At 33.0% G+C, this 22253-nt stretch overlaps 12 protein-coding genes across 12 annotated transcripts; 5 read left to right on the top strand and 7 right to left on the bottom strand.

Moving 5' to 3' along the window:
- Positions 1 to 303: 303 nt before the first annotated feature.
- On the bottom strand, positions 304 to 1853 carry ASCRUDRAFT_77248 (uncharacterized protein). Its single transcript, XM_020193786.1, has one exon. It carries the CDS (start codon positions 1649 to 1651, stop codon positions 596 to 598), a length of 1056 nt encoding a protein of 351 aa, XP_020045461.1. The 5' UTR covers positions 1652 to 1853; the 3' UTR covers positions 304 to 595.
- A 713-nt stretch (positions 1854 to 2566) lies between these two features.
- On the top strand, positions 2567 to 3939 carry SMM1 (tRNA-dihydrouridine(20) synthase (NAD(+))). Its single transcript, XM_020193785.1, has one exon. It carries the CDS (start codon positions 2711 to 2713, stop codon positions 3830 to 3832), a length of 1122 nt encoding a protein of 373 aa, XP_020045460.1. The 5' UTR covers positions 2567 to 2710; the 3' UTR covers positions 3833 to 3939.
- Positions 3940 to 4402: 463 nt separating this feature from the next.
- Positions 4403 to 5470, bottom strand: TIM23 (protein transporter TIM23). The gene has a single exon (XM_020193784.1). The coding sequence runs from the start codon at positions 5337 to 5339 to the stop codon at positions 4686 to 4688; it is 654 nt and encodes a 217-aa protein (XP_020045459.1). The 5' UTR covers positions 5340 to 5470; the 3' UTR covers positions 4403 to 4685.
- A 398-nt stretch (positions 5471 to 5868) lies between these two features.
- ASCRUDRAFT_77245 (uncharacterized protein) lies at positions 5869 to 9308 on the bottom strand. Its single transcript, XM_020193783.1, has one exon. It carries the CDS (start codon positions 9075 to 9077, stop codon positions 5901 to 5903), a length of 3177 nt encoding a protein of 1058 aa, XP_020045458.1. The 5' UTR covers positions 9078 to 9308; the 3' UTR covers positions 5869 to 5900.
- A 579-nt stretch (positions 9309 to 9887) lies between these two features.
- ASCRUDRAFT_37849 (Metallo-dependent phosphatase) lies at positions 9888 to 11174 on the top strand (the record flags this gene model as incomplete). The annotated part of the gene is made up of 2 exons (XM_020190805.1): positions 9888 to 10028; positions 10158 to 11174. Coding segments are annotated over 2 exons (1158 nt in total), but the record flags the coding sequence as incomplete, so codon positions are not given.
- Positions 11175 to 11893: 719 nt separating this feature from the next.
- On the bottom strand, positions 11894 to 13027 carry ASCRUDRAFT_113289 (uncharacterized protein). The gene has a single exon (XM_020188788.1). It carries the CDS (start codon positions 12861 to 12863, stop codon positions 12084 to 12086), a length of 780 nt encoding a protein of 259 aa, XP_020045456.1. The 5' UTR covers positions 12864 to 13027; the 3' UTR covers positions 11894 to 12083.
- A 53-nt stretch (positions 13028 to 13080) lies between these two features.
- On the top strand, positions 13081 to 13965 carry TVP18 (Tvp18p). Its single transcript, XM_020193782.1, has one exon. It carries the CDS (start codon positions 13123 to 13125, stop codon positions 13630 to 13632), a length of 510 nt encoding a protein of 169 aa, XP_020045455.1. The 5' UTR covers positions 13081 to 13122; the 3' UTR covers positions 13633 to 13965.
- Positions 13706 to 14905, bottom strand: ASCRUDRAFT_77241 (NAD(P)-binding protein). Its single transcript, XM_020193781.1, has one exon. It carries the CDS (start codon positions 14738 to 14740, stop codon positions 13967 to 13969), a length of 774 nt encoding a protein of 257 aa, XP_020045454.1. The 5' UTR covers positions 14741 to 14905; the 3' UTR covers positions 13706 to 13966.
- A 125-nt stretch (positions 14906 to 15030) lies between these two features.
- On the top strand, positions 15031 to 16680 carry UTP15 (snoRNA-binding rRNA-processing protein UTP15; the record flags this gene model as incomplete). The annotated part of the gene is made up of 2 exons (XM_020195187.1): positions 15031 to 15123; positions 15250 to 16680. 2 exons carry the CDS (start codon positions 15031 to 15033, stop codon positions 16678 to 16680), a joined length of 1524 nt encoding a protein of 507 aa, XP_020045453.1.
- An 85-nt stretch (positions 16681 to 16765) lies between these two features.
- Positions 16766 to 18480, bottom strand: ASCRUDRAFT_113293 (uncharacterized protein). The gene has a single exon (XM_020188789.1). It carries the CDS (start codon positions 18374 to 18376, stop codon positions 16850 to 16852), a length of 1527 nt encoding a protein of 508 aa, XP_020045452.1. The 5' UTR covers positions 18377 to 18480; the 3' UTR covers positions 16766 to 16849.
- Positions 18481 to 18584: 104 nt separating this feature from the next.
- On the top strand, positions 18585 to 20828 carry ATP25 (Atp25p; the record flags this gene model as incomplete). The annotated part of the gene is made up of 1 exon (XM_020192003.1): positions 18585 to 20828. The coding sequence occupies one exon, from the start codon at positions 18585 to 18587 to the stop codon at positions 20826 to 20828; it is 2244 nt and encodes a 747-aa protein (XP_020045451.1).
- A 43-nt stretch (positions 20829 to 20871) lies between these two features.
- On the bottom strand, positions 20872 to 21966 carry KTI12 (Kti12p). The gene has a single exon (XM_020188790.1). The coding sequence runs from the start codon at positions 21796 to 21798 to the stop codon at positions 20914 to 20916; it is 885 nt and encodes a 294-aa protein (XP_020045450.1). The 5' UTR covers positions 21799 to 21966; the 3' UTR covers positions 20872 to 20913.
- Between the last annotated feature and the right edge of the window lie 287 nt (positions 21967 to 22253).

Below are 22253 nucleotides of genomic sequence, written 5' to 3'. Positions count from 1 at the left end.
GATAAAAAAAAAGAAAAGGATTAAATTGTAGAGAAGAACAATATGCAGAGAGTAATAAAAGCAATACAAGAATTAGTGTGACTTGGAGGTAATACAGTTTGGCATAGTTTATAATTTATTATAATTTATTATTATAATTAATAATAAATCCACAGGCTACTATTTTTTATACAAATTTTAAATTAATTAAAATTAGAATTTAAATTAAAAATATAGTACAAGAGTTATATAGAGATATCCCAAAACTAAACATAGAGGAAAAAAGATAAAAATAAAAATAAAAAAAAAAAATGAGGTAATAGAGTAATAAGATGGTAAAGGAAAGAAAAAGAAAGCAATAGATGAAAAAATAAAGACAACAAAGATGAATAGAAACAGGGATGAACACAACGAATAAAGAGTAAAGAGTAAAGAGTAAAAAATCAATGATAAATAGTGAGTAGTAATAGTAATAGTAATAAGTAGGAAAGTTCAGAATGAATTAGTGATTAGAATTAAGTAAATATCAACAGGGGTAAAACAAGCAAAAAAGAAAGGCGTAAGACATGAAAAATAGAACGATTAAGAAAGGGAATAAAAGGAATAAGATTACAAATTAGACAGCGATGAAATTCTTTGGAGAATCGTGTTGAACCAATCTTGGAGAGTCCTTTGGTTTGTAAAGAGCAACTCTTTGAGTGGTGTAATAAGTATTAGCTAAGGATAATTGACTTTGAATACGATCATACAGATTGTTGTTTGAAAGATTTGAGTCGATATAGGTATAATGGAAGTCACAGTCATTATCATCTATTTCGTTGGTTAGGGAAGTGTTGATAGTTTTGTTATCATATTCCAATTCATCATTGTAGAAATCATAGATTGAATTAGAATACAGGATATCCTGAGTTCTAATTCTTTCTATTGAGTTTGTGTCAGTTTCATTTAGATTATTTACACTTAGATTTGAATTTGAATTTAAATTTAAATTTGGATTTGGATTTATGTTTATATTTGGTTGAAGTTTATCAATTATTATTTTAGTATTGCTAGTAGCAGAAGTAATGGAGTTGTTATTTGAGTTGAGATTTATGTTACTAATGTTATTTATGCTATTAATGTTATTAATGTTATTGGGGAGAGTAAACTTTTGACTTTCCGCTATATGGCTATAGTTATAATTATATTGATGATTGTTGTAAGGGTTGTAGTTATTACAGTTATTTATACTGTTATAGTTGTAATGATAGCTGCAACCGTTGGTTATAGTTGAAGCGTTTGTTGAATAGCTTGAGATTGAATTTGTAGCTGTTTTCGTTGATGTAGTTGATTTAGTCGATTGGGAGATGGGAGTGTTGATTAGATCAAAATCAATTTCATTATCGTAGTCTTGCTCAGAGTATTTATAAGGCGAACTCAACTGAGATTGAAATTTTATCCTGTGGGAGCTCAACAATAGGGTTGAGTATTTGAAATGCTCAGTGGTAGGAGTAGAGGGTATAACAGTTAAAGTGTTATTAACATCATTGTAAGAGTAGTGTGAAGTCAAGACAGAGAAGTCGTAAGGAGAGGATATTTGAAGCTGTTTTATGTTCTTGGAGCTGGACTTGCTATTGGGCTTTGCATTTTTATGGTTCTTGGACGACAATTTGTTTTTGATATTGGTAAGCATCTTGAGTAGGCGAGAGTAAGAAGAGGTGGGCGAGTGAGTAAGTGAGTAAGTGAGTAAGTGAGTAAGTGAGTGAGTGAGGGAGTGGGAGTTGGTGGATGTCAATGAAATAGTAGAGATAGTAACAAAAGGAAGAAACAATGTGTGAAATTCAGGCAGATGAAGTTAGCAGAAAAAGAGACGTTGAGTGAGCTTGTTGAAATCGGAGAGGCTTGAGGTGAACGAAAGCAGAAAAGAAAGAGCGTCGAAGCTTCTTTATATATTGGTGCTATTATCCAGCTCGTATTCTCCCGACCCAGGTTTTTGCTTTCCCTGGAATTGGAAGCGTATTGCAAGTGCTGCACAATGAGTACACCACACATGCGAAATGTCGCGGTGTAGTGCAGGAAGCACAGTGGGCGCTTATGCACTCATCCTCCTGTGCATAAGAATTGGCGTGCTTCGCTGCAGTGCAAATGCGCTGTCGCCAAAACCCACTGGTGGCTCTTCATTGCTCGCGGTGGGCTCTGTCGACGCTGTGCTTGTGGACGAATTTTTCTGAGCCTCTCAATAGAACAGGTGTTAGAGCAGACGTGGAACTCTGAGAAATGGGAGAACTTGTGCTGGGACCTTGTGTGTGGACAGTGGGCGGTTTGCGGCAGATCCCAGCTGCTCGCGGCGAAAAATAATCTTGGTGTGCGCTGGTGCCTTTTGCATCCAGCGAGCTGCAATTGTTCCGAACATTGCTTACAGTGTCCTGCTTTCAGGAGCAAACACTATTACCAGGACCAACCTCCTCCCATTGCTGCTGCCGCTTTGGGCAGGCGCAGGGTCACATGGCCAAGGTAACTCGCCCGCAGATTTGGTAATCTCTGCCCAAAACAACAGAAGAAAAAAAACTTCGCTTTAACTTTGAGAAGCGATAACAGATTGTTCACTCTCTGGAATTTGTTTTTGATCGACAACACTAGTTTTTTTTTATTTTTTTATTTTTTTTTTATTCTAAAGATTACAAATATCTTCCATCTTTCGTACCTCTACAACCACTGCTTCTGGCTTTTCTACTTTTCGTCTCATCTCGTCATGGTCAATTACAAAGGCGCTTTCGTGTTGGCTCCCATGGTCAGAATAGGTGAGCTTCCCACTCGACTCCTCGCTCTCAAGTATGGTGCTGATCTAGTATGGGGACCTGAAATCATCGACAGAAAACTTATTTCATGTAAGAGAATTGAAAACACAAAACTTGGAACAATAGATTTTCTCTCTACATCTGGAAATACTAAAATACCTGGTGTGACCAATTTGGTCTTTAGAACTTGTCCTAAACTAGAATCTCAAAAGTTGATATTTCAAATGGGCACTGCAAACCCTGAATTGGCTGTGAAAGCTGCTAAATTGATCATAAACGATGTTGATGGCATAGATATCAACGCAGGCTGTCCAAAACACTTTTCTATTCATGCTGGAATGGGTGCTGCACTATTAAAAACTCCAGATCTTCTTTTTCTGATTCTTTCAAGCCTTGTCGACCAAATTGGCAAGCCATATAACAAACCTATTTCTGTCAAAATAAGACTTTTGGAAAACAAACAGGACACCCTCAATCTAGTCTCAAAATTGTTGCAGTCTGGTATATCAAACCTAACCATCCATTGCAGAACCCAAACAATGAGAAACAGAGAATTTCCCATCAGAGACTACTTGGATGAAATCATTCAGCAATGTAGACAGAACAATGTTTCATGCATAATCAATGGTCAAATCCAAAGCAAAAATGATTACCTAGCTCTCCAAACAAAATATGGCTCAGATGTCGGCGCCATGATAGCTGAAGCTGCTGAATCAAATCCCTCAGTATTCAACGACTCTCCCTCCAACTGGCAATCCGTCATAAAAGAATTTGTTCACCTTTCTTCTACCTTTGATAACTGGTTGGGCAACTCTAAATATTGTCTCTTGAAAATAATTCCAGGAAAACATCCACTTTATTCTCAAATTGCAAGAGCAAAAACACATCACGATCTACTCAAACTTGTATCCGAATTAGAAATTAATACCGCCATCACCAACAACAACAAAAATAATAATAATAATAAAAACAACAATAACAATTCCCAAAATAAAAGAAAATTGCAATCCGATTCTTCAAAGGCAAAATTGGAGAAAAAATTAAAAATAAACTCCACCAAATCGATCTCCGTCTAATAATTTCCAATTATTTTCTTCTTTCAATGACTGGAAATCAGTAGTCTCCAACTAACCACTTATATAAAACTATACTATACATCTACGTGTTTCTAATCGGAATTGTCTATTATCTTACTATCTTATATTCTTATATTTTTATATCTTTATATCTTTATATTTTTATATTTTTATATTTTTATATTTTTATATTTTTATATTTTTATATTTTTATATTTTTATATTTTTATATTTTTATATTTTTATATTTTTATATTTTTATATTTAGTAAGTGTAAATAAATATCTATGTACATGGGTAAAAATACTTTTCTGTTATTGGCAACAAGACAATAAAAATAAAAGAGTAAACAAATTAATTTTAAAATTAAAGAAAATTAAAGAAAATAAAATAAAATCAAATAAAAATTGAAAAATAGTAAAAAAAATTCATAAAAAGTAAAAGTAAAAGTAAAAGTAAAAGTAAAAGAAAGTATAAACCTAAAAATAAAATTTATAGTTAAAACTGTAAAAAGTTTAAAACCTTTAAAAAGTAGAAAAAAATGAAAAGTGAAAAAATGAAAAGTTCCATGGAAAAAAAATTAGAAGGAAAAATACAAAATAGAACACTTTCTATCTCTCATAAATGAAAAAAGTCATCAATAGAAACAATCAAAATTTATTTTAGAACAAGATTTGTTTTTCCTTTTGGTCTTCTTATTCATATTTTAATCAGTTGATAATCTTGTTATTAATTTCTCGGTTAAGTGCTTTTTTTGATTTTGATTTTGATTTTGATTTTCTTTATCTTTGTTTTTTGAGATGTTTTCTGGTATCTTTTTTTTAGGTTTTTTGGTAAACTTAATTCAACCAATCTAAGCAATAACACGTTTAATACCACACCAAACTCCAGCAGCGGACGCCATCAAAATCGAGGAAATGCCCATTGGCTTAAATCCTTTACTGCTCTTGAAAATAGCACCAGCAATGGCCCCAGAGGCAATAGAATTATAATCATCGTGTTTCCCTCTAACAGCATCAATTATCGAGTTAATCACATTATAAGTCACCGCCAAAACACCAGCACTATTTCCTAAAAATGGCCCTCTTTTGGTAACATGATTTAATATTGTATTCAATCTCAATTTTCCTGGGGCATTTGCTGGAATATTTTTTATACCTTCTCCAAACCCATAGGCTCCTCCAAGTCCTAACCCTATCAAATATACTGCTCCTGTTCCATAACATAAATCATCACTCCATCCCCTTGATGGAATCAATCCTGTTTGCGCTCCTTCCATTGAAGTTAGTGCTTCATCTTCTAAATCGAGATACTCGACTCCCTTATCCAATCCTGCCAATGGGTGTAAACGCTCGGAATCAAAGGCGCCCTTAGCAGATAAAATTGTAGATAAATCAGCAAGCTCGTTAGGATCAAATCCAAGTGTATCCTTTAATGAAGGTGCTGGAGGAGCCACTTCCTCTATTTTCTTTTCTTCGCTATTAGCAGAACCCCACAACCACGACATGACTAATAATTATTTATTACAATTAAATTGACAAGGCAAATAACAACAGATATAATGAAAACAAAATATCAATATCTATTAACAAGAATACAGCAATCACTGTGGAAAACTCTTCAGATGAATCTTTTCTTCTTCTTTATGCCGAGTTTATTGGGTTCTTTGAAGAAATTTTTGTTCAAATTTTTCTTGAGATCACGTGAACAGGTTTCTTTAATACATCGGACGTAGAAAAAGAATATCAATTCAAGAAAATGTCGATGGACAGCAAAAAAAAACGTTTACCTATATTATATTGATTTGATAAAAAAAATAATGTGCTAAAATTGATAATTAGTTATAATATAATATGATTTATGCAAAAAATGTAAAGAAAAATAGAATACAAAAAAGAAAAATTTAATCCAAAACGAATGAAAATGAATAAAAACAATTAACAATTAACAATTAACAAATATTAATAAACATAAAGAAATTGAAAAAGATTAAAAAACAAATAAAAATGAATATAAATACCTAAAATCGTAAGCCCTTAAAGAAATTTAGAAATACATGACAATGTAACTATGCTGCTTTAATTGCACTAAAAGCATAACAATCATCTAACCAATCCACAAGATCGCTTCCAAAATCGCCACCTAAGGCGTCTTTTAGCCAATCAACTTCATCATCAGTCTCAATTGAAAGAATTGAGGAATATTCTGTGAGATCCCCATTGATCTTGTCGTAGTTGTTTATTAATTTAGTTATAATAACTTTAAATCTGGTTGCCTTGATGTCATCTTGGAAAAAATGATCTAAAACTTTGAATGAATCATCAATTAGTTTTTTGGTTAATGCAAAATCGTGAACTGTCTTATAACTACAATATAATGAAACAAAATCCACCATTATTATATCATGCAATAAACCCCATGTCTTATGTAAGCAATTGTTGTTAATTAGATAAAGCCAGCAATCAATAACACTCAGACAATTTTCCCAACAAAGCTTTGTAATTTGTTCATTTGGGGCTGGAAAAGATGTTGATGGTCTATTAAGGAGAAGAGAATACAAGTGAAACTGAACTTTCAAGTCATAATAAGTGAAGCTATCCTTTGGAATGCATTGCTCGACACTTATTAGCCAATTGCTTAGCTTGGTTCTCAAATCATTGGAAACTCTAGTGATTATTTCAATTCCTAAGGATGGTCTTGATTCTGGTCTCGGAATATAGACACTTTCCATAATATCTCCACCTATTTTCCTTAAATTAAACATCAAAATTGCAGCATTGATTTTGATATTATTATAAATAGGAGCAATACTCTGTTCAACACTGAGTAATTCATCAAATTCTTTTGCAGTCGGTGAATTACAGTCAACAGATTGGTTTTTAATTCCTAAGGTTCTACCTAAATTTACTGTAACAAATCTTTCCAAGGAATAAATACACCACCATAATCTATTTCTAGATTCTATAGTGAGAGTGGACAATTTCCAGTCTCTACTATAACGATGAATACCGAGCTCAACACCTAATGCGACGTTTAATTTTGTGACTAACCAAATATTATCATTATTATTTGTATAAATATACCATATTGACAATAATAATAACATTTTAATTAAGTTTTCATCTTTTTTCAAATAATGGTCTTTTGAAGTGAAGAATTTTAGAGCGGTATTAAAATAATCTTCCGGATTAAACATGTTTAAGAATTTTTTATAATCTTTTGCGTATTGGTTAAGTTCAGAAGAAATTGCTAAAATCATGAAAACATAAGATTTTTCAAAAGAGGACATTTTTTTGGGATCTTGATAAATTTTTTCAAAATAGTCTCTTAATTCTGATATATTGGAAAAGGGATAATAAATATGAACTTTTTCGATATAACGAAGCAAAAGATATTTCGATAAACTTTTATCAGGTAAGGGAGCATAATTTGAAGCATATGTATAATTTTCTTTAGTATTTAAGTTTAAATGGGAATCTTCAAATTTTATATCATTTTCGTTAAGGTAATCGATATTAATTGTATTGAAGAAAATTTTTAAAAAGACTGCACCAGCGGTATTACCAGCATAGTTACATTGACCATTGCATTGAAATAATAGGTTACCGACTTCAGAAGAGATTTTGTTTATAGTTTCATTATTTTTTTGAATTTGAATTTGAGATTGAGATTGAGATTGAATTTGGTTTTGAGTATTGGGAGATGGCATTAGATTTAGAGAATCGTCATTGATAAGTAAAGGAACATTATCGATAGAGTTTGATTGAGTAGATATGATGGTTGTTTCAGCTGTTAAAGGTGGGTTGTTATAATTATTTTGATTAATTGTTGATGTTGAATGATTAGCGGTTGAGTTATTTCCTGAATTCTGAGGATTATTTTGGTAGAATGTAGTTAATGGTTGATTTTGATTTTGAGGTTGAGATTGAATGAGTGATATAGGCTGAGATTGTGATTGTGATTGAGATAAAGAAGGAAGAGAGATATTGTTTTGGTTGTTTTGGTTATTTTGATTTTGATTCAATTGAGAGTGAATAGGTCTATTTGATGGTTCATAAGAGCTTTGAGAATGAAATTGAGATCGAGATTGAGATTGAGGTTGAGGTTGAGGTTGTTGGTAAGAATGAGATTGCAAATTTTGTTGAGAATGTTGGTTGGATAGTGGTTGTGAATAGGTATAAGATGATTGTTGACTGGATGGAGTGATTGAATTATTGATTAAAGTATTTTTTGTGTTGTTTGTGTTGTTTATAAGATTACTAATGCTGTTGTTATGCGTACTATGAGTATTATTATTGTTACTATTTTTATGAATAAGATTATGATTAAAATTGACATCTTCAGAAGTGTTTAATATACCAGCTATAGAAGCTATATTGTGAGTTGACTTATTTGGTCTGTTAACATTAGTTATTACAGTTGGGCTAAGAGTTTGGTTATGATCATGATCGTGATTATGCTTATGATTGTTAGATTGAATTGATTGAGTTGATTGAGTTGATTGGAGAGATTGTATTATTTTATCTTTTTTATCCAATTCTGATTTGGTATAGTCTAGTTGAGATTTAGTATAGTCCAATTGAGATTTAGTGTAGTTCAATTGAGATTTTGTTTGAGATAAGTTTTGTTCAGATTGATTATATTTTTTTTGATATTCAGATAGAGAAGATTGCAAACCTGCAATTTCTGATTGCAAGGAACGAACAGTATCAAAATTGTAAGATATGCAATCCATTATATCGCAATCCACGTCGTGTTTTGAGCAATTTGTGCAAACTGGAATCTCAGAAGAACACTTGATTTTTTTGTTTCTGCATCTTGTGCAAGCTTTCTTAGAATCTGGTTTTAATAATTCAGTCTGTGAGTAGTTGAAGGACTGGCTATAGGCGGGAGAAACCAAAGAGGTCAGAGATAGTGACAGCAAGTACAGTTGTGATTGTTGGTTGTGCTGGCTTTGATGAGTCTGTTGATTGTGCTGGTTTGGCTGATTCTGCTGAGTCGACTGGTTGAGAAGGGACACATTGACTGACATAGGAATCATGTTTGGTGCTTGAGCAGATAAAGGAATTGGCTGAGGGCCATGTTGAGAAACCAGATGAGGAATTTGGGACACTTGGGGCACTTGGGACACAGGAGGCCCTTGCGGTATGGAAGCTGAAGGTATTTCAGCAAATATGTTGCGGTAGCGAGAGACGTCTCTGTTGGGATTGTGGTAGTTGATTGAACCATCAGGGTTGGTGTTCATGGTGAGAGAGGTTCAGCAAAATTTTCTTTATGATTGAAAAGTATTTAGGTCTGTTGGAGGGCAGTTTTGGGGTTGTTTTGTTGCTCTTTGTTATCTTCAATTGTGTTTTGGGTTTGGGAGCAAGAAATAAAGTTGAAGGAAGGGGTCTGGGAAAGGACACTGAAGAACAAGCTTGAAAAACGGTAGTGCTTCTGCTGCTTCTGCGGCGGCTGCTGCTTCTGCTTCTTCTGCTTCTCGTGGAGACGCTCACAATGGTTCTGGTTCGTGAGCCATGGCGACACCTGGTTATATACCGCGCGCCCAGCAAAACCCCGGATGTGCGCCTTCCGGTCCAGGCCAGCTGCGGCCGCGGATGGCCTTCACACGCTTTCGCAACCACCGGCATCAGCGCGCTGCAGCTGGGTGCGCCGAAGCCTCAGCAACAGACGTCGGTGTGTGCGGACAGTCACCTTCCACGCGTTGTCCCTGCTGCACCAACCGTCCGCTGGTCCCCGTGCGTGCTCCGCTCCGGCCTGGACAAGACCACGCCGAACGGATGCGTGGTAGGGCAGCCCGTGCACGCTAATTAGCTGGTCGGTATGTGGCCGGTGGCATATCTGTGGCACTTTGGTTGGGAAGCGGCTGGTTTATCGACCGGTTGGTTGTCCTCCGGTCTCCTCTCGCTTTGTTTGGCTGTGGATGCTGGATGATGCTTTCTTCTTTATCTTGTCTTGCAGGCTTTTCTCTTATATTACGTCCACTATCTTTCAAACAATAGTGTTTCTTTAAGCCTTTAAGATTAGCATCAAAAACAAAACAAAATAATAAAAAATGAAGTTGAGATTGAAACTTCATTTAATTATATTGATAGTAATTTGGTTTTTCACTTTTTATTATCACGAAAGATATCTTCCCTATAAAGCTGCAAGGAGTTGTGATTGGTCAAATTGGAATCACCACGATGTAGGCCATGTCAACAAATTGATTAAGAAACATGAACACCAGGACCAAGGTGATACCAATAATACTGATAATAACGAAAATTCTAAGGATAAAGATATAAATCCGCTAGAAGATATTAACCAGGTAACTCAAATAGAGAAATATCCATCCGAAAATAATGACAATAATAACAATAATAACAATAACCACAATATTAATGATGACAACAATGACCTGGAATATTATAAAATAATGTTAATTGCCGATCCTCAATTAATAGATAATCATACTTATCCCAATTACAATAATTTTCTATTAACTCTCTCAAAAATAACCTCTGACAATTACTTGAAAAAAAATTTCAAATCGTTATCGAATTATTTAAAACCACAGGCTTTAATCTTCTTGGGCGACTATCTCGATAATGGAAGATCTTCTTCTTCTGAATATTACTCCAATGAGTTCAATAGATTTCAGAACATTTTTAAAAACTATAATAATTTAAATTCGAATAAAATTATAATGATTCCGGGAAATCATGACATAGGTTTCGGCAATGGTGTCAAACTAGATTCTGTGCAAAGATACGAAGAAAATTTTGGAACTTTGATTCCAAAACAATTGTTCAATTTCTTGATAATCCCCCTAGATTCTTTATCATTATCAAATAGTGAAAACCCAAAGATCTATTCAAAACCACAGAAATTTTTAGATAACCTATCAAACCAAGAAAAATTATTACCTAGAATCCTTCTATCCCATGTTCCTCTAATAAGAAACCAAGATGACTATTGTGGCAAATACAGAGAAAGCAATATTTTCCCCTTTACAAAGGGCTACCAATACCAAACAGTTTTAGATTCCGATATCTCAAATGATATTCTTGATAAAATTAAACCTGATTTGATATTCAGTGGTGATGATCACGATTACTGCGAAGTTTACCACGATATCCATAATAATAAAAAAAAAGTTAAAGAAATCACAGTTAAATCTATATCAATGACAATGGGCATCAAATATCCCGCTGTTCAACTATTGACTGTTTATAAAAATAAAAATAACAATGACGAAAATTATTTAAAATATGAAACAGAGATTTGCTATTTACCTACTCCATACATTGATATCATAACATATGTTATATTGAGTATAATATCCGGGCTAACTATAATAGTCTGTTATTTAATTAACAATAATAAGATCCGGAATTGGAATCGGAATAAAAATCTATTTAGAAATCGAAAATTTCATTATCAGTATTTATCTAATTTGAACAATAACAATAATAATAGCAGTAGCACTAGTGGCACTAGTGGCAATAATAGTAGTACTACCGGTAATAATAACAATGACAATTCAACAAGATTGGCCAATTTTCTTAAAATATTAAATAAAGATGACTCTCATAATAATCATAATCACAATCATAATAACAATGAAAATAATTTTATTAAAGATGAACAAGATATAAATTCATTTTCAATTGACGTTGAAGAGATGCCGGAGTTAGTAATTCGGAGAGATAAAAGAAATAAATATTTGACGGTATTTCAGAATAATAACCATGGGTTTGGGTATAAGATTAAATCTCTTATTAGAAATTTACAGTATTTGGTTTCATTTATAATGAGGTTAAATCTAAGTTCTATATTATTTCAAATGTTTGAACTAGGCGTAATTGTTATAATAATGTTCATCTTATTTGTTATAACGGTTTGATTATTCTAAGCCATTAAGTCATTGATTTAGCTGTCATAGCCATTCAATCTCCTATTTTTTTTTCTTTTTTCTTTCTTCTTTCTTTTTTCTTTTTTTTTTCTTTTTTTTTATAATTAATTATGTGTAATTTTATAATATTTGTGACAAAATAAATACAATTTAAAGGGATAATTGTTCAATACGATAATACGATAATACGATAGATGATACGAATGTAAGATGCAGTACAAGATAATCGTGCAAGTTATTTTGTGCGAGAAGATAAGATAAACATAGCATTATAGTTATACAGATATACAAAAATATAATAAAAAAAAGGCAAAATTACAAATTAATTGGCAATAAAATGACGGCTTCAATTCATTATTGTTTTTCATTCTTTAATTGAGATCTTAAGATATCAAATTGGTGTTCAATTTCACTTTTGATCTCACTTTTAATTGAATCAATTTGAATAATCAAACTTGAATTAAGAGATTTTAAGTTTTGTTCAATTGCATCCAATCTTTTCTCAAGATCTTTGTAATTCTCAATTTGTGGAGCTGCATTTGACAGAGAATTGCTAATTCTAACCTCAATGGGCTTGGATAAAAGCTTTTGAAAAATGGTTAAAGCCGAGAGATCACTATTAGTATTTGCTACTGGCGGAAGGTCTGGGGTTGTGCCTCCATCACCAATGACAGATGAAGAAGAAGAAGAAGAAACAGTAGTAGTAATAGCAGCAGCAGCAGCGACAGGAGTCGAGTGATCGTTTTCAGAACTAGAGTGTAGTTTCATAAGCTTTAAGGTTTGATCCTGCAATTTTTTGTCTCTTTCCTCCTTCTTCCTTCTCTTGATCCGGCTCTCGTTCTCACAGCGCTGAAGGAGGATGGCGTCTAAGGTGTCAATGAGTTCGTTTTCGACAAGCTCACCCAGGGCCTTTTGCTGCTGGTGGTCCACCAAAAGCTTGCTGAAATGCTCTTTGAGCTTCCGGTACTGCTTGTAAGGCTGGTCGAGCTTGCTGTTGAAGGCCTTCAAGACCGAGTGCCAGTTGCGCTGGCCATGTCTCCTGGAGTCGTCAAGCACCTCTGGCATGTTCTGCAAGACGCAACGGGAAAGAAGAAGGTCCTTAGAGTAGTTCCACCTGTAGTAGCTCCGGTCCATTGTCTACAGCACAGGCAGCTCATCCAGCACAGGCAGCACGAAGGGTACACAAAAGAGCGCATACGAGAGCCTGCACGAAACTCTGCACAACCTGCGGGGCACGTGCGCGCGATGGCTTTTCTGCGGCTGAGCTGGGTGTTGGGTGTCTGTGCTTCGTGGCTCCTTTGCAGACTTGTGAAAGCTGTGGACGATATATAAATTGATCCTGGTGGCCTCTCTTGTTTCTTCAATTGCATCCACAAACTCTTCTTCTCTGACCATGGCCTTCTCAATGCAAATTCTAAAGTCCTCCTTTAGTGTAGGCGTCGACAAGTTCAAAAATGACATGGGAAGTCGCAACTATGGTATCTATGGTAAATGGATTGGAATTCTCACCTTCTTCCTCTGTCTAGCTTTGGGTGTTGCCAACATCTTCCATTTCTCCTTGGTTATCATATTCAGCATACTTGCTATTGTTCAAGGTTTTTTGATTCTATTTATTGAATTGCCCTTTTTGTTGAAGATTTGCCCATTTACTGATAAGTTTGTCAATATCATGAAAAAATTCAACGAAAACTGGCCCAGAGCTGGTTTCTACTTGTTAATGGCTGTGGTTCAATTTCTATCGCTAATTGTTCAAACAACCTCTTTATTAGCTTTAGCCATTTTGATGCTTATATCTTCAATTTGTTATGCATTTTCCGCTTTCTCCCATCAAGAGTTTCATAATGGTCAAGACGATTCAGCAACTAATTTACCAAATGAAGCTGTGCTTAGACAAGTTCTTTAAATCAATTTAAATTAAATAAATGGGCAAATTAAAAAGAAAATTGCAAATAAAAAAGAATAAAAAAATTAGATAATTTCAATATAAAATTTACTTATTAATTGATAAAATTTTGCTTTGGTTTTTGTTCATTTGTTTTTGAAGTATATATTGTATATTAAAATTCTTGTTTTTTTTTTATCTGGTGTTATGTTTTCTTTATATCATACTTTGTGATTTTTCTTTAATTACTTTTCTCTAATTTCAATTTGTTTTTTTCTTTTTTTCTTCCTGGGAACTTTTATATAATAAATATAATTATACTTCTATATATTTTCTATTCTAATTATCTAATCATCTACTTATATTTAGCTAATTTCTTATCATTATATCTAAGATAAACTCCATTCAATTCTTCCTCGATACCCATCAAAGCCAAATTACCCAATACCTTACCAGGGACCTTTGGATCTAATAATTTTCCATCCTTTTTCAATTCCTGGAAAATCTTTAAATCTTTTAAACTCATTCCCTTTTCTCCAAGCCTACCTCGAATATCATCTTGCATTTGCGTATCAACAACTCCTGGCGCAACTGATATAGTCCTGATCCCATTTGCCTTTTCTTCATTGCTTATGGTTCCACATAAATGATTCAATGCTGCCTTCGATGCTCCATATGCTCCCCATCCTTCAGTGTTCTTAACACTAGCACCCGAAGATGTAAATATAATTCTTCCATGACTCTTCCTTAAATATTCAATCGACTTGCTGACCAATTCAATAGCGGAAAAGAAATTAACTTGAAATAATCTCTCCCACTCTTTTTTCTCATTCTTATAATTGCTTATCTTATCAACTGGTTCTAATATCCCAGCGTTAACAACTATCGAATCAATTCTCCCAAATTTATCAACACTCCTTTCAATTATCTCGTCAATAGTCTTCCCATCACTAATATCTCCCCCGACATACTCAATATTATTCTGATTGAAACCAGAATAAATTTCAACCATCTTCGATAATGTTCTGGATGTAACAACGACCTTATTCTCTTCTGATGCTCTTAAAACATGCTTAACAATAGCTTCTCCAATTCCTCTGCTGGCTCCTGTGACAATAACAACTGACATTTTAACAAACCACAAATCAATTCTATTATACTTCCACAATTATGTCTTCTCACAATTGCTCTCAACCTCAAATCAAATCAAATCAAATCAGATTCCAAAATCCACAAATACGGTACTTCTTTAAATCCGTCTCCATGGATATCCGTGCTCACTATTTTTTTTCTTCCAAATATTGAAAAATTTGAAGTTTAATTTAACATCATAAAAAAATATATCTAAAACATAATTCAAATTTAAATTATCTTAATAAAAAAAAAATTGTACCATATTCATAATTACTACTCAGCCAAATGTCTTCTAATATTCAAAGAATTGACATAGTCAAAAACCCTGCTCTACCCGCTCAAACTACTCCTGAGCAAAGATATTGGAGAAGTTATGGTGTATGTTATTCTATTATTATTATTATTATTATTATTACTCTTCTTTTTATCAAATCAAAATTCTTTTCAATATACTAATATTAAAGAATTCTTAATTCAATTTTTTTGTGGGTTTTTAATTTATAGAATACTCAAATTATAAAAGAACACAATGCTATCAATCACATATGTTTTAATCCAGTATCTCCTCATGATTTCGCTGTTACTTCATCTACAAGAATTCAAGTTTTTTCTTCAAAAACTAGACAAGTCACTAAAAATTTCTCAAGATTTAAAGATACTGTCTATAGTGGTGAAATTAGAAGTGATGGTAAATTGCTCGTCGCAGGTGATGCTTCAGGCTTGGTCCAAATATATGATGCTTTTAATCCAAGATCTTTGTTAGTCACTATAAACCCTTCAACCTATCCAACTCATGTAACGAAATTTCATCCAACTATTTTAAGTAATGTTCTTACTGCTTCTGATGATAAAATTGTTAGAATTTATGATACCACTAATAACTCAAAGCCTATTCATATTTTAACAAACCATAATGATTATGTTAGATCTGCTGATTTTATACCTTCATCCTCTAATTTAGTAGTAACAGGTTGTTATGATGGAAATGTTAGAATTTTTGATACTAGACTTGATGGCTCAAAACCTGTTCAAATTTTTAACCAAGACGCTCCTGTTGAAGACATATTATCTTTAAATCCAACTACTTTAGTATCTGCTGGTGGCCCTGTTATAAAAGTATGGGATATAGCTGCCGGTAAATTAATTCGAAATATTTCAAATTTCCAAAAAACTGTTACGTGTCTTGCCGATGCAGGTGAAAAGGGTTTATTAGCTGGTTCTCTTGATGGTCATGTTAAAATATTCGATACAAGTTCTTCTTTATGGGAAGTCAAGTTTGGTTGGAAATTTGGTACTGGTGTATTAAGTTGCGGAGTATCTCCTGATTATAAACATTTTGTTACTGGTTTAACTTCAGGTCTTTTATCAATAAGAACAAAAAAAACTGGAAAGAAATCTCTGAATAGGAAAAAAAATGATTTAGATTTTCCGATTGGTGCTACTAAAAGCAAAAAAAGTAATGCTTTTGCGAAAATGATAAGAGGTGCTGAATATGATGGTGGATACGAACATCGAGTATTTTCTGATAAAAATAAAGCTCCAAAATTAAAACAATATGAAAAGCTCATCAATGCCTTTAAATGGCCGGAAGCTTTGGATTCAGCTTTTGTTTCAGGAATGAGTAAAGAGCTTACAATAACTATATTAGAAGAAATACGTAGAAGAGGGAAAATTGCAGTTGCTTTAGCAAAAAGAGATAGTGCATCTCTTGAACCTTTGCTAACTTGGTGTTATAAAAATATTGACGATGACAGAAATGTCAGTATATTGGGTGATTATGTTGGTATTATAATAGACCTTTATGGTACAACTATTGAAAAGAGTCCCTTATTGGAAGAATTGCTTATGTCAATAAGAAATAAAGTAACTCAAGAAGTGGAAAAGGCCAAAGACGCTCAAAGAATACAAGGAATGTTGGAACTATTAAGTATATAGGTCTCAATAATAAATGTAAAATAATAAAAAAAATCTAGATTATAATTTCATAGATTCATAAGTTCATAACAAAAATTAAAAACTAATGTATGCAGAGTAAAGTGCTGTGTTTCTTAAAAGATTAAAGGTAAAAACAAGAAATCATTCAATTGTATTTGATTATATTAATTTATCTTCGAAATCGGTTATAGCCACCTCTAAAATTAATTCCTTTTTTGTTGTTTTTAATTTTCAACCTTACATAATTTTGATGAGAGTGAGCTTCAACTTTTTTTTTGGTTTTTGAATCGGCATCTTTTGTGAATTTGTATTCTTCTTCATGTTCAGAATCGTCAGATAAAGACCATTCTTCTTCTGATTCATGTTCTTGATTAACATTTTCATCAAATTCATTATTTTCTAACTCGATAAACTCATCAATTTTTTTACTTATATCCTTACTATTGGTAGGTTGATTTGGATTAATATTGGGCAATATTTTGCTTCTCCTTGTTGTTCTTTTTTGACCTTTTTTCTTATATCTCATCTTATAATAAATGCCCTTACTATCAGCTGCATCTTGTAATTCAAGTATATTGGTAGATCCATTTTGAGTGTCATTATATCCCGAGGTCTCGCTTGTATTTTTATTATCAAGTTCAGATTTATTAAATTCGGAATCAATCTCATCTTTAATTTTTTCAAAATTTTTGTTTTGAATAATTTCTTCTTTAATTTTCAATAACTCTGATACTAATTGCGAAGGTCTTTTAAATTTTTTCGAAAAGAAAGAAGGTAGGTCTGGAGTTGACCCTATGTTTAAGTCATCTGTTATTTCAATAACTCTAGCATGTTTCAAATAGTCTGGTGTCTCATTAACAAACTTAACAGGGCTAATATTAGATTGGAATATGAGTTGAGAAGTTGAACAAAATTCAAAGGTATCTGTATTTGGAACAATTGATAGGTTTTTTGGCAAATCAACAAAATGGGTTACTTTCTTTAATGGAGTTTTTAGCAATGGCTTTAAAAACACTTCTTTTAATTGCACGTCCATAATTTCTTTTTTAACGTTGGTAGTGTTATCGCAACTAACTACTTTGATTTTCTTATTAATGTTATTAATATTATCGCCCAACAAGTTTTCAGTATTTATACATTGATCTTGATCATCAACTTCTTCTTCATCATCACTATTTCCATAACTATCAAAATTTAGTTTTCGTTTGGAAGATTGACCGGATTCTAAACTAGAATTTGTCAAAGGTTTCGATGGTGATGTAGACGATAGTTCAAATAATCCAAGAATCCTGCCATTTAACTGTGGAGTTGGACCAATTTCTGCTGGAATTAAATTGGATTCTGGTGCTGGAGTGGCATTGGTATTCTTTTCGGGCGAGTTTACTGGAGTATATTTCACATTTCTTGCTGGTGTTTTCAACCTGCCAACTATCTGTTTCTGAGGCTCAATCTGGTCATTTTTAGTGTTTGCTCTCAGAACATATGATATAGTTTTTTTCTCATTGTTTGCTACTATTTTAGTACTTTTATAGTATTTCAATCTTTTATACTCTCTATAAAGCTTTGCTATGTTGGGATCGTTTTTGACATCTTCTTTGCTCGGTTGAGCGTTGTGTTCTTTTTTGAAAGCATACTCCCAGTTTTTTATCTGATACTTTATCGTCGTTATGGGATCCAACGTCGCAGTGGTGCTCATCTTCTGGGTTCTTTTCAATATTCAGTCAATTAACAGCTTTGATTCAGAGAACTTCAAAAAGTAACACCAAAATATCTTTTAACGTGTGCTCCACACCACTGGTTTCCGGTCTCCGTGGAGAGAAATTAATCTTCGTGCCGAATCCGTGGGGAAACATCGTTTTGAAAGAAGGGTTTTTCTATTCAGAAAACTTTGGAACACCAGCAAAATGATTAGAAGCAGATTGGGTTCTCGAGCAATAATACCATTGTATGGCATAAGAAACGCCTGGCTTTCTCGGGCAGTTCATATCAACTCATTTATTTACCAAAAACAGAGCACTGGGCTTGATAATGGCGAGAATACTCTCAACAATATACCAATCGAGTCTGATGGTGAAGTTGTTCAACTTGCAAAACCAATAGATAATTTGAATTTGGGTTTTCAGAAAAATAGTATTCTATTGTTTTATAATTTGGCAGCTGCTTCAACTGTTTCATCAAAGGGGTTTGATCCGATAACATCGGAAGAATACGGTCTTGAGGAGGAAGAAACCGATGATGTGTCAACTCCCTGGTATTTGCGTGATGATAGTTCTGAGCTACAAGTCCCAATCAGCGACATTCAAATGCCCGAAATACCTGAAGATGCTCCAAAAACACTTGAACCAATCTTACTCGATTTGACAAAACGATTGGGTATATATGATGTTACAATTATGGATCTTAAACTTTTGGATTCAACCGACCAAACAGCTACAAAGGGTTTTGCTGATTATATGATCATTGGGTCGTGCAAATCGGAAAAACATGCTTATAAAGCTGCAAAATTACATGCTGAATTTATCAAAAATACTTACTCTGAAATCCCTTACGTTGAAGGTTTAGATAAGTCTGCAACTTCATCAGCAAAATTAAAAAAATTAAAAAAAAAAGCAAAAAAGAGAGTTTCTTCGGTGGATAAATATTATGGTGTATCTGATTCTTCTACAGCGAACAGTTGGATTATGATTGACACTAAGTGTGATAACATCTTTATTAACTTTCTAACTGAGCAAAGAAGATATGATTTAAATTTGGAGTTATTATGGTCGCCAAAAGAAGAACATTACAAATATGTTCGTCACGATCAAAATAAATTTGATGATAATGACAATATTTTTTCTGGTATTAGACGTTTTCATTCTCTTTCTACTCCACATTTGGATTTGGAACTTAAACTCAACAATTTCACAAACCATACCAACTTTCAACCAAACTCTGGCTTGGGAACCAGAAAGTATTCAACAATGGCTCAAAATGTTGAAGGAGTTGAAGGATTTGAAAAATTTGAACAAACAGGTGTCAAATTTTTAATTGAAAAACTCAAAGGTTTTCCTTTTTCTGGTAATTTTTTAACGTCACTATTGGCTTTTGACCGAAATCCAGACCTTGCTTTTGATAATGAAGCTCTTGATAACATTTTAACAACATTTGTTTTATTTGCCAATTTTTGCTACGTGAAAAAGTATAATGATATAATTGATAAGTATTTTGTAGCTGCTTTTGATGAAGTATTTCCATTATATGCGTCAAACAATCAATGGATTATATATTATAAATTTTTAGAGACAATTCATTTTAATGATCCATCATTGGTTTCTTTAGAGCATCTAAAAGAAAATTTATATATGAAACAGTCTGGCGGCCATATGGTCACTCAAGAAGATATCAAAATGTTTGTAAATACTGTTGAAAAATCTCCAGAAGTTTCATTGAATACCAAATCACCTTCTAAGCTTGAGAAAATTTTAAATAAGAGAATTTCTTTTATAATGTCCTTTTTCAAAGATTGTTTTGTGTTGAGAACTCAAACATTAGAAATCAATGAGGATTTATATTTTTCAATTTTGAAAGTTGCTGCTCCTCTTAATTCTTCTCATTTTATAAAACCTGAACAAGTTTTGCTTGAAGTATCTCGAGAATTTTCTCCTGCGGTTCATGTTTTAAAACCAAAAAATTCTCTTGGAAACGACCTTTTTTTATTCCCTGTTGAACAGCTTATTATGCTAACAGGCTACTTTTTCACCAACAAAAATATTTCTTTGGAAGTGAAGAATAAAGCTTACTCTATTTTATTGAGTTATATGGTTTGTGCTGATGATTGGATGGATTTATGGGCTTTGTGGTCCAGTAGAGGTGCTGTGCCAAAAGATATGTTGGAAAGAAATTTAGCGTTTCGCACTACTCGAGGGTTTAAATATGATAAAAAGCCTTGGAGTTATTTTTTAAATTTGCTTTATTTAAAGGATAATCTTGCCGTCAATAGAAATTTGTTGACAAAAGTTATGCCATACTATTTTAGAAACGATTTTTTGAGTCACTTTAAATCTGAAGAGCAGGAAAAAATTATAAACGGTTTGAAAAAATTACTTAATGTTGCTGATCCTGAAAAACAATGTAGTGAAATAAGAGATGCCATTGATTTTTGGTAACAAAAAGGTTATGAGTTTTGTAAATATACCAAATAAAAATAGTTTAGGAGGTTTTCTATAAAACATATATAGATAAACTATAATTCTAGTCTTCTGACAAATTTTTATTAATGTATTCAACAAACAAAGGGACTATTCGGTCAAAATCAATAGACCTGACTCTATTCAATGAAACAAAAGTTCTTCTGATTCTCTGCAATTGAGCGACTGACACTGTTCTACCAGGTAATTCAACATATAAGTCGTCCTTTGCATAACCAGAACTGCTTTTCTCAATTAAAACATCTCCACCAATCGACTGCAATTTTTGAAATTGGATGATTTTTGAAATGACTTCTTGAGTTTTTTTATCAAGAACTTGCAAATAATTAGTAGATGTGGGTGTTTTTATAATAGTAGCCGAATTCGCTTTTAGCTTCCTCTTTAATACCAATGAAGACCATATCTCGTCAATCGGTAAATCTTTATCATCGAATGCTATTGGAATCAATGGTGAATCCCATCTATTGTGGCCATCAGGTTCCTCATATCTCATTGCTAATTGGTTTATTAATTCTTTGTCCCATTTTTCAGCATCATCTCTTTTTGAATTGTATTCTAGACACACTTTGATAGGAGCCATGATATAAATCACGCAATGAGTTGTCTGGGTCTGTTTGGCTTCGCAAAATAATTGGTAACGAAAACCCTTGATATATGCAGGAGAATCTAAAATCACAATATTTGTTGAGCTGATATCTCTCTTAACCATAGACATTTGCAAGTTTCTAGAAGCTTTCTCTGTAAGCGATTCTCTATAGTCTTCTTGAGTTATTCCAAGGGTCTTATCCGAATGATAAATCACTTTGTAGTTGGCACCTGGCGCACCAGGGGGAAGACTAGAAATCTTCTCATTTAAAAGGCTAATCAATTTTTGAGCTATTGTGGTTTTCCCACTTGAAGGCAAGCCAGTAAATATTACCAAAGGCATTTTAATTGTTGATTGAAGCTTTTAAAAAAGGTTCAATACACAGAAGAATTTTCAGATATAATCAGACATCTCAGGACCAGCAGTCTGGGACTTGCCTATATGTTCCAAATTGTGAAGGAAAATGTAAGAGAACATCAGTAAAGTAGCCATTAGTTCCACTTTCAAAGGGTCATTGTTTGAATAGATTCTTTAGCCCAATAATCTCTCTGATTGTTGTGCTTTATGTTAAAAAAGCAATAACTGAAATAAAAATATCTTTATTGGATTGTAGTTAATTACATATATTTATTGGATTTCATTAGTCGTTTATTGTTGGGCCAAAAATGTTGAACCATTGCAAGAACCCGAAAAAAAAAACAGGCCGATTTTACTTTTACCAAGTTTTGAAACAATTATCTTTCTATTGAACTTTGTTAAAAGTCCTTTAATTCTCAATTAAAAATAAATGACTTTTG

The sequence above is a fragment of the Ascoidea rubescens genome (genome assembly GCF_001661345.1).
Source record: "Ascoidea rubescens DSM 1968 unplaced genomic scaffold ASCRUscaffold_13, whole genome shotgun sequence".
NCBI classification, from domain to species: Eukaryota; Fungi; Ascomycota; class Saccharomycetes; order Ascoideales; family Ascoideaceae; genus Ascoidea; species Ascoidea rubescens.
The sequence above is the reverse complement of the archived record's forward strand: the minus strand, read 5'-3'. Positions and strand labels throughout refer to the sequence as shown.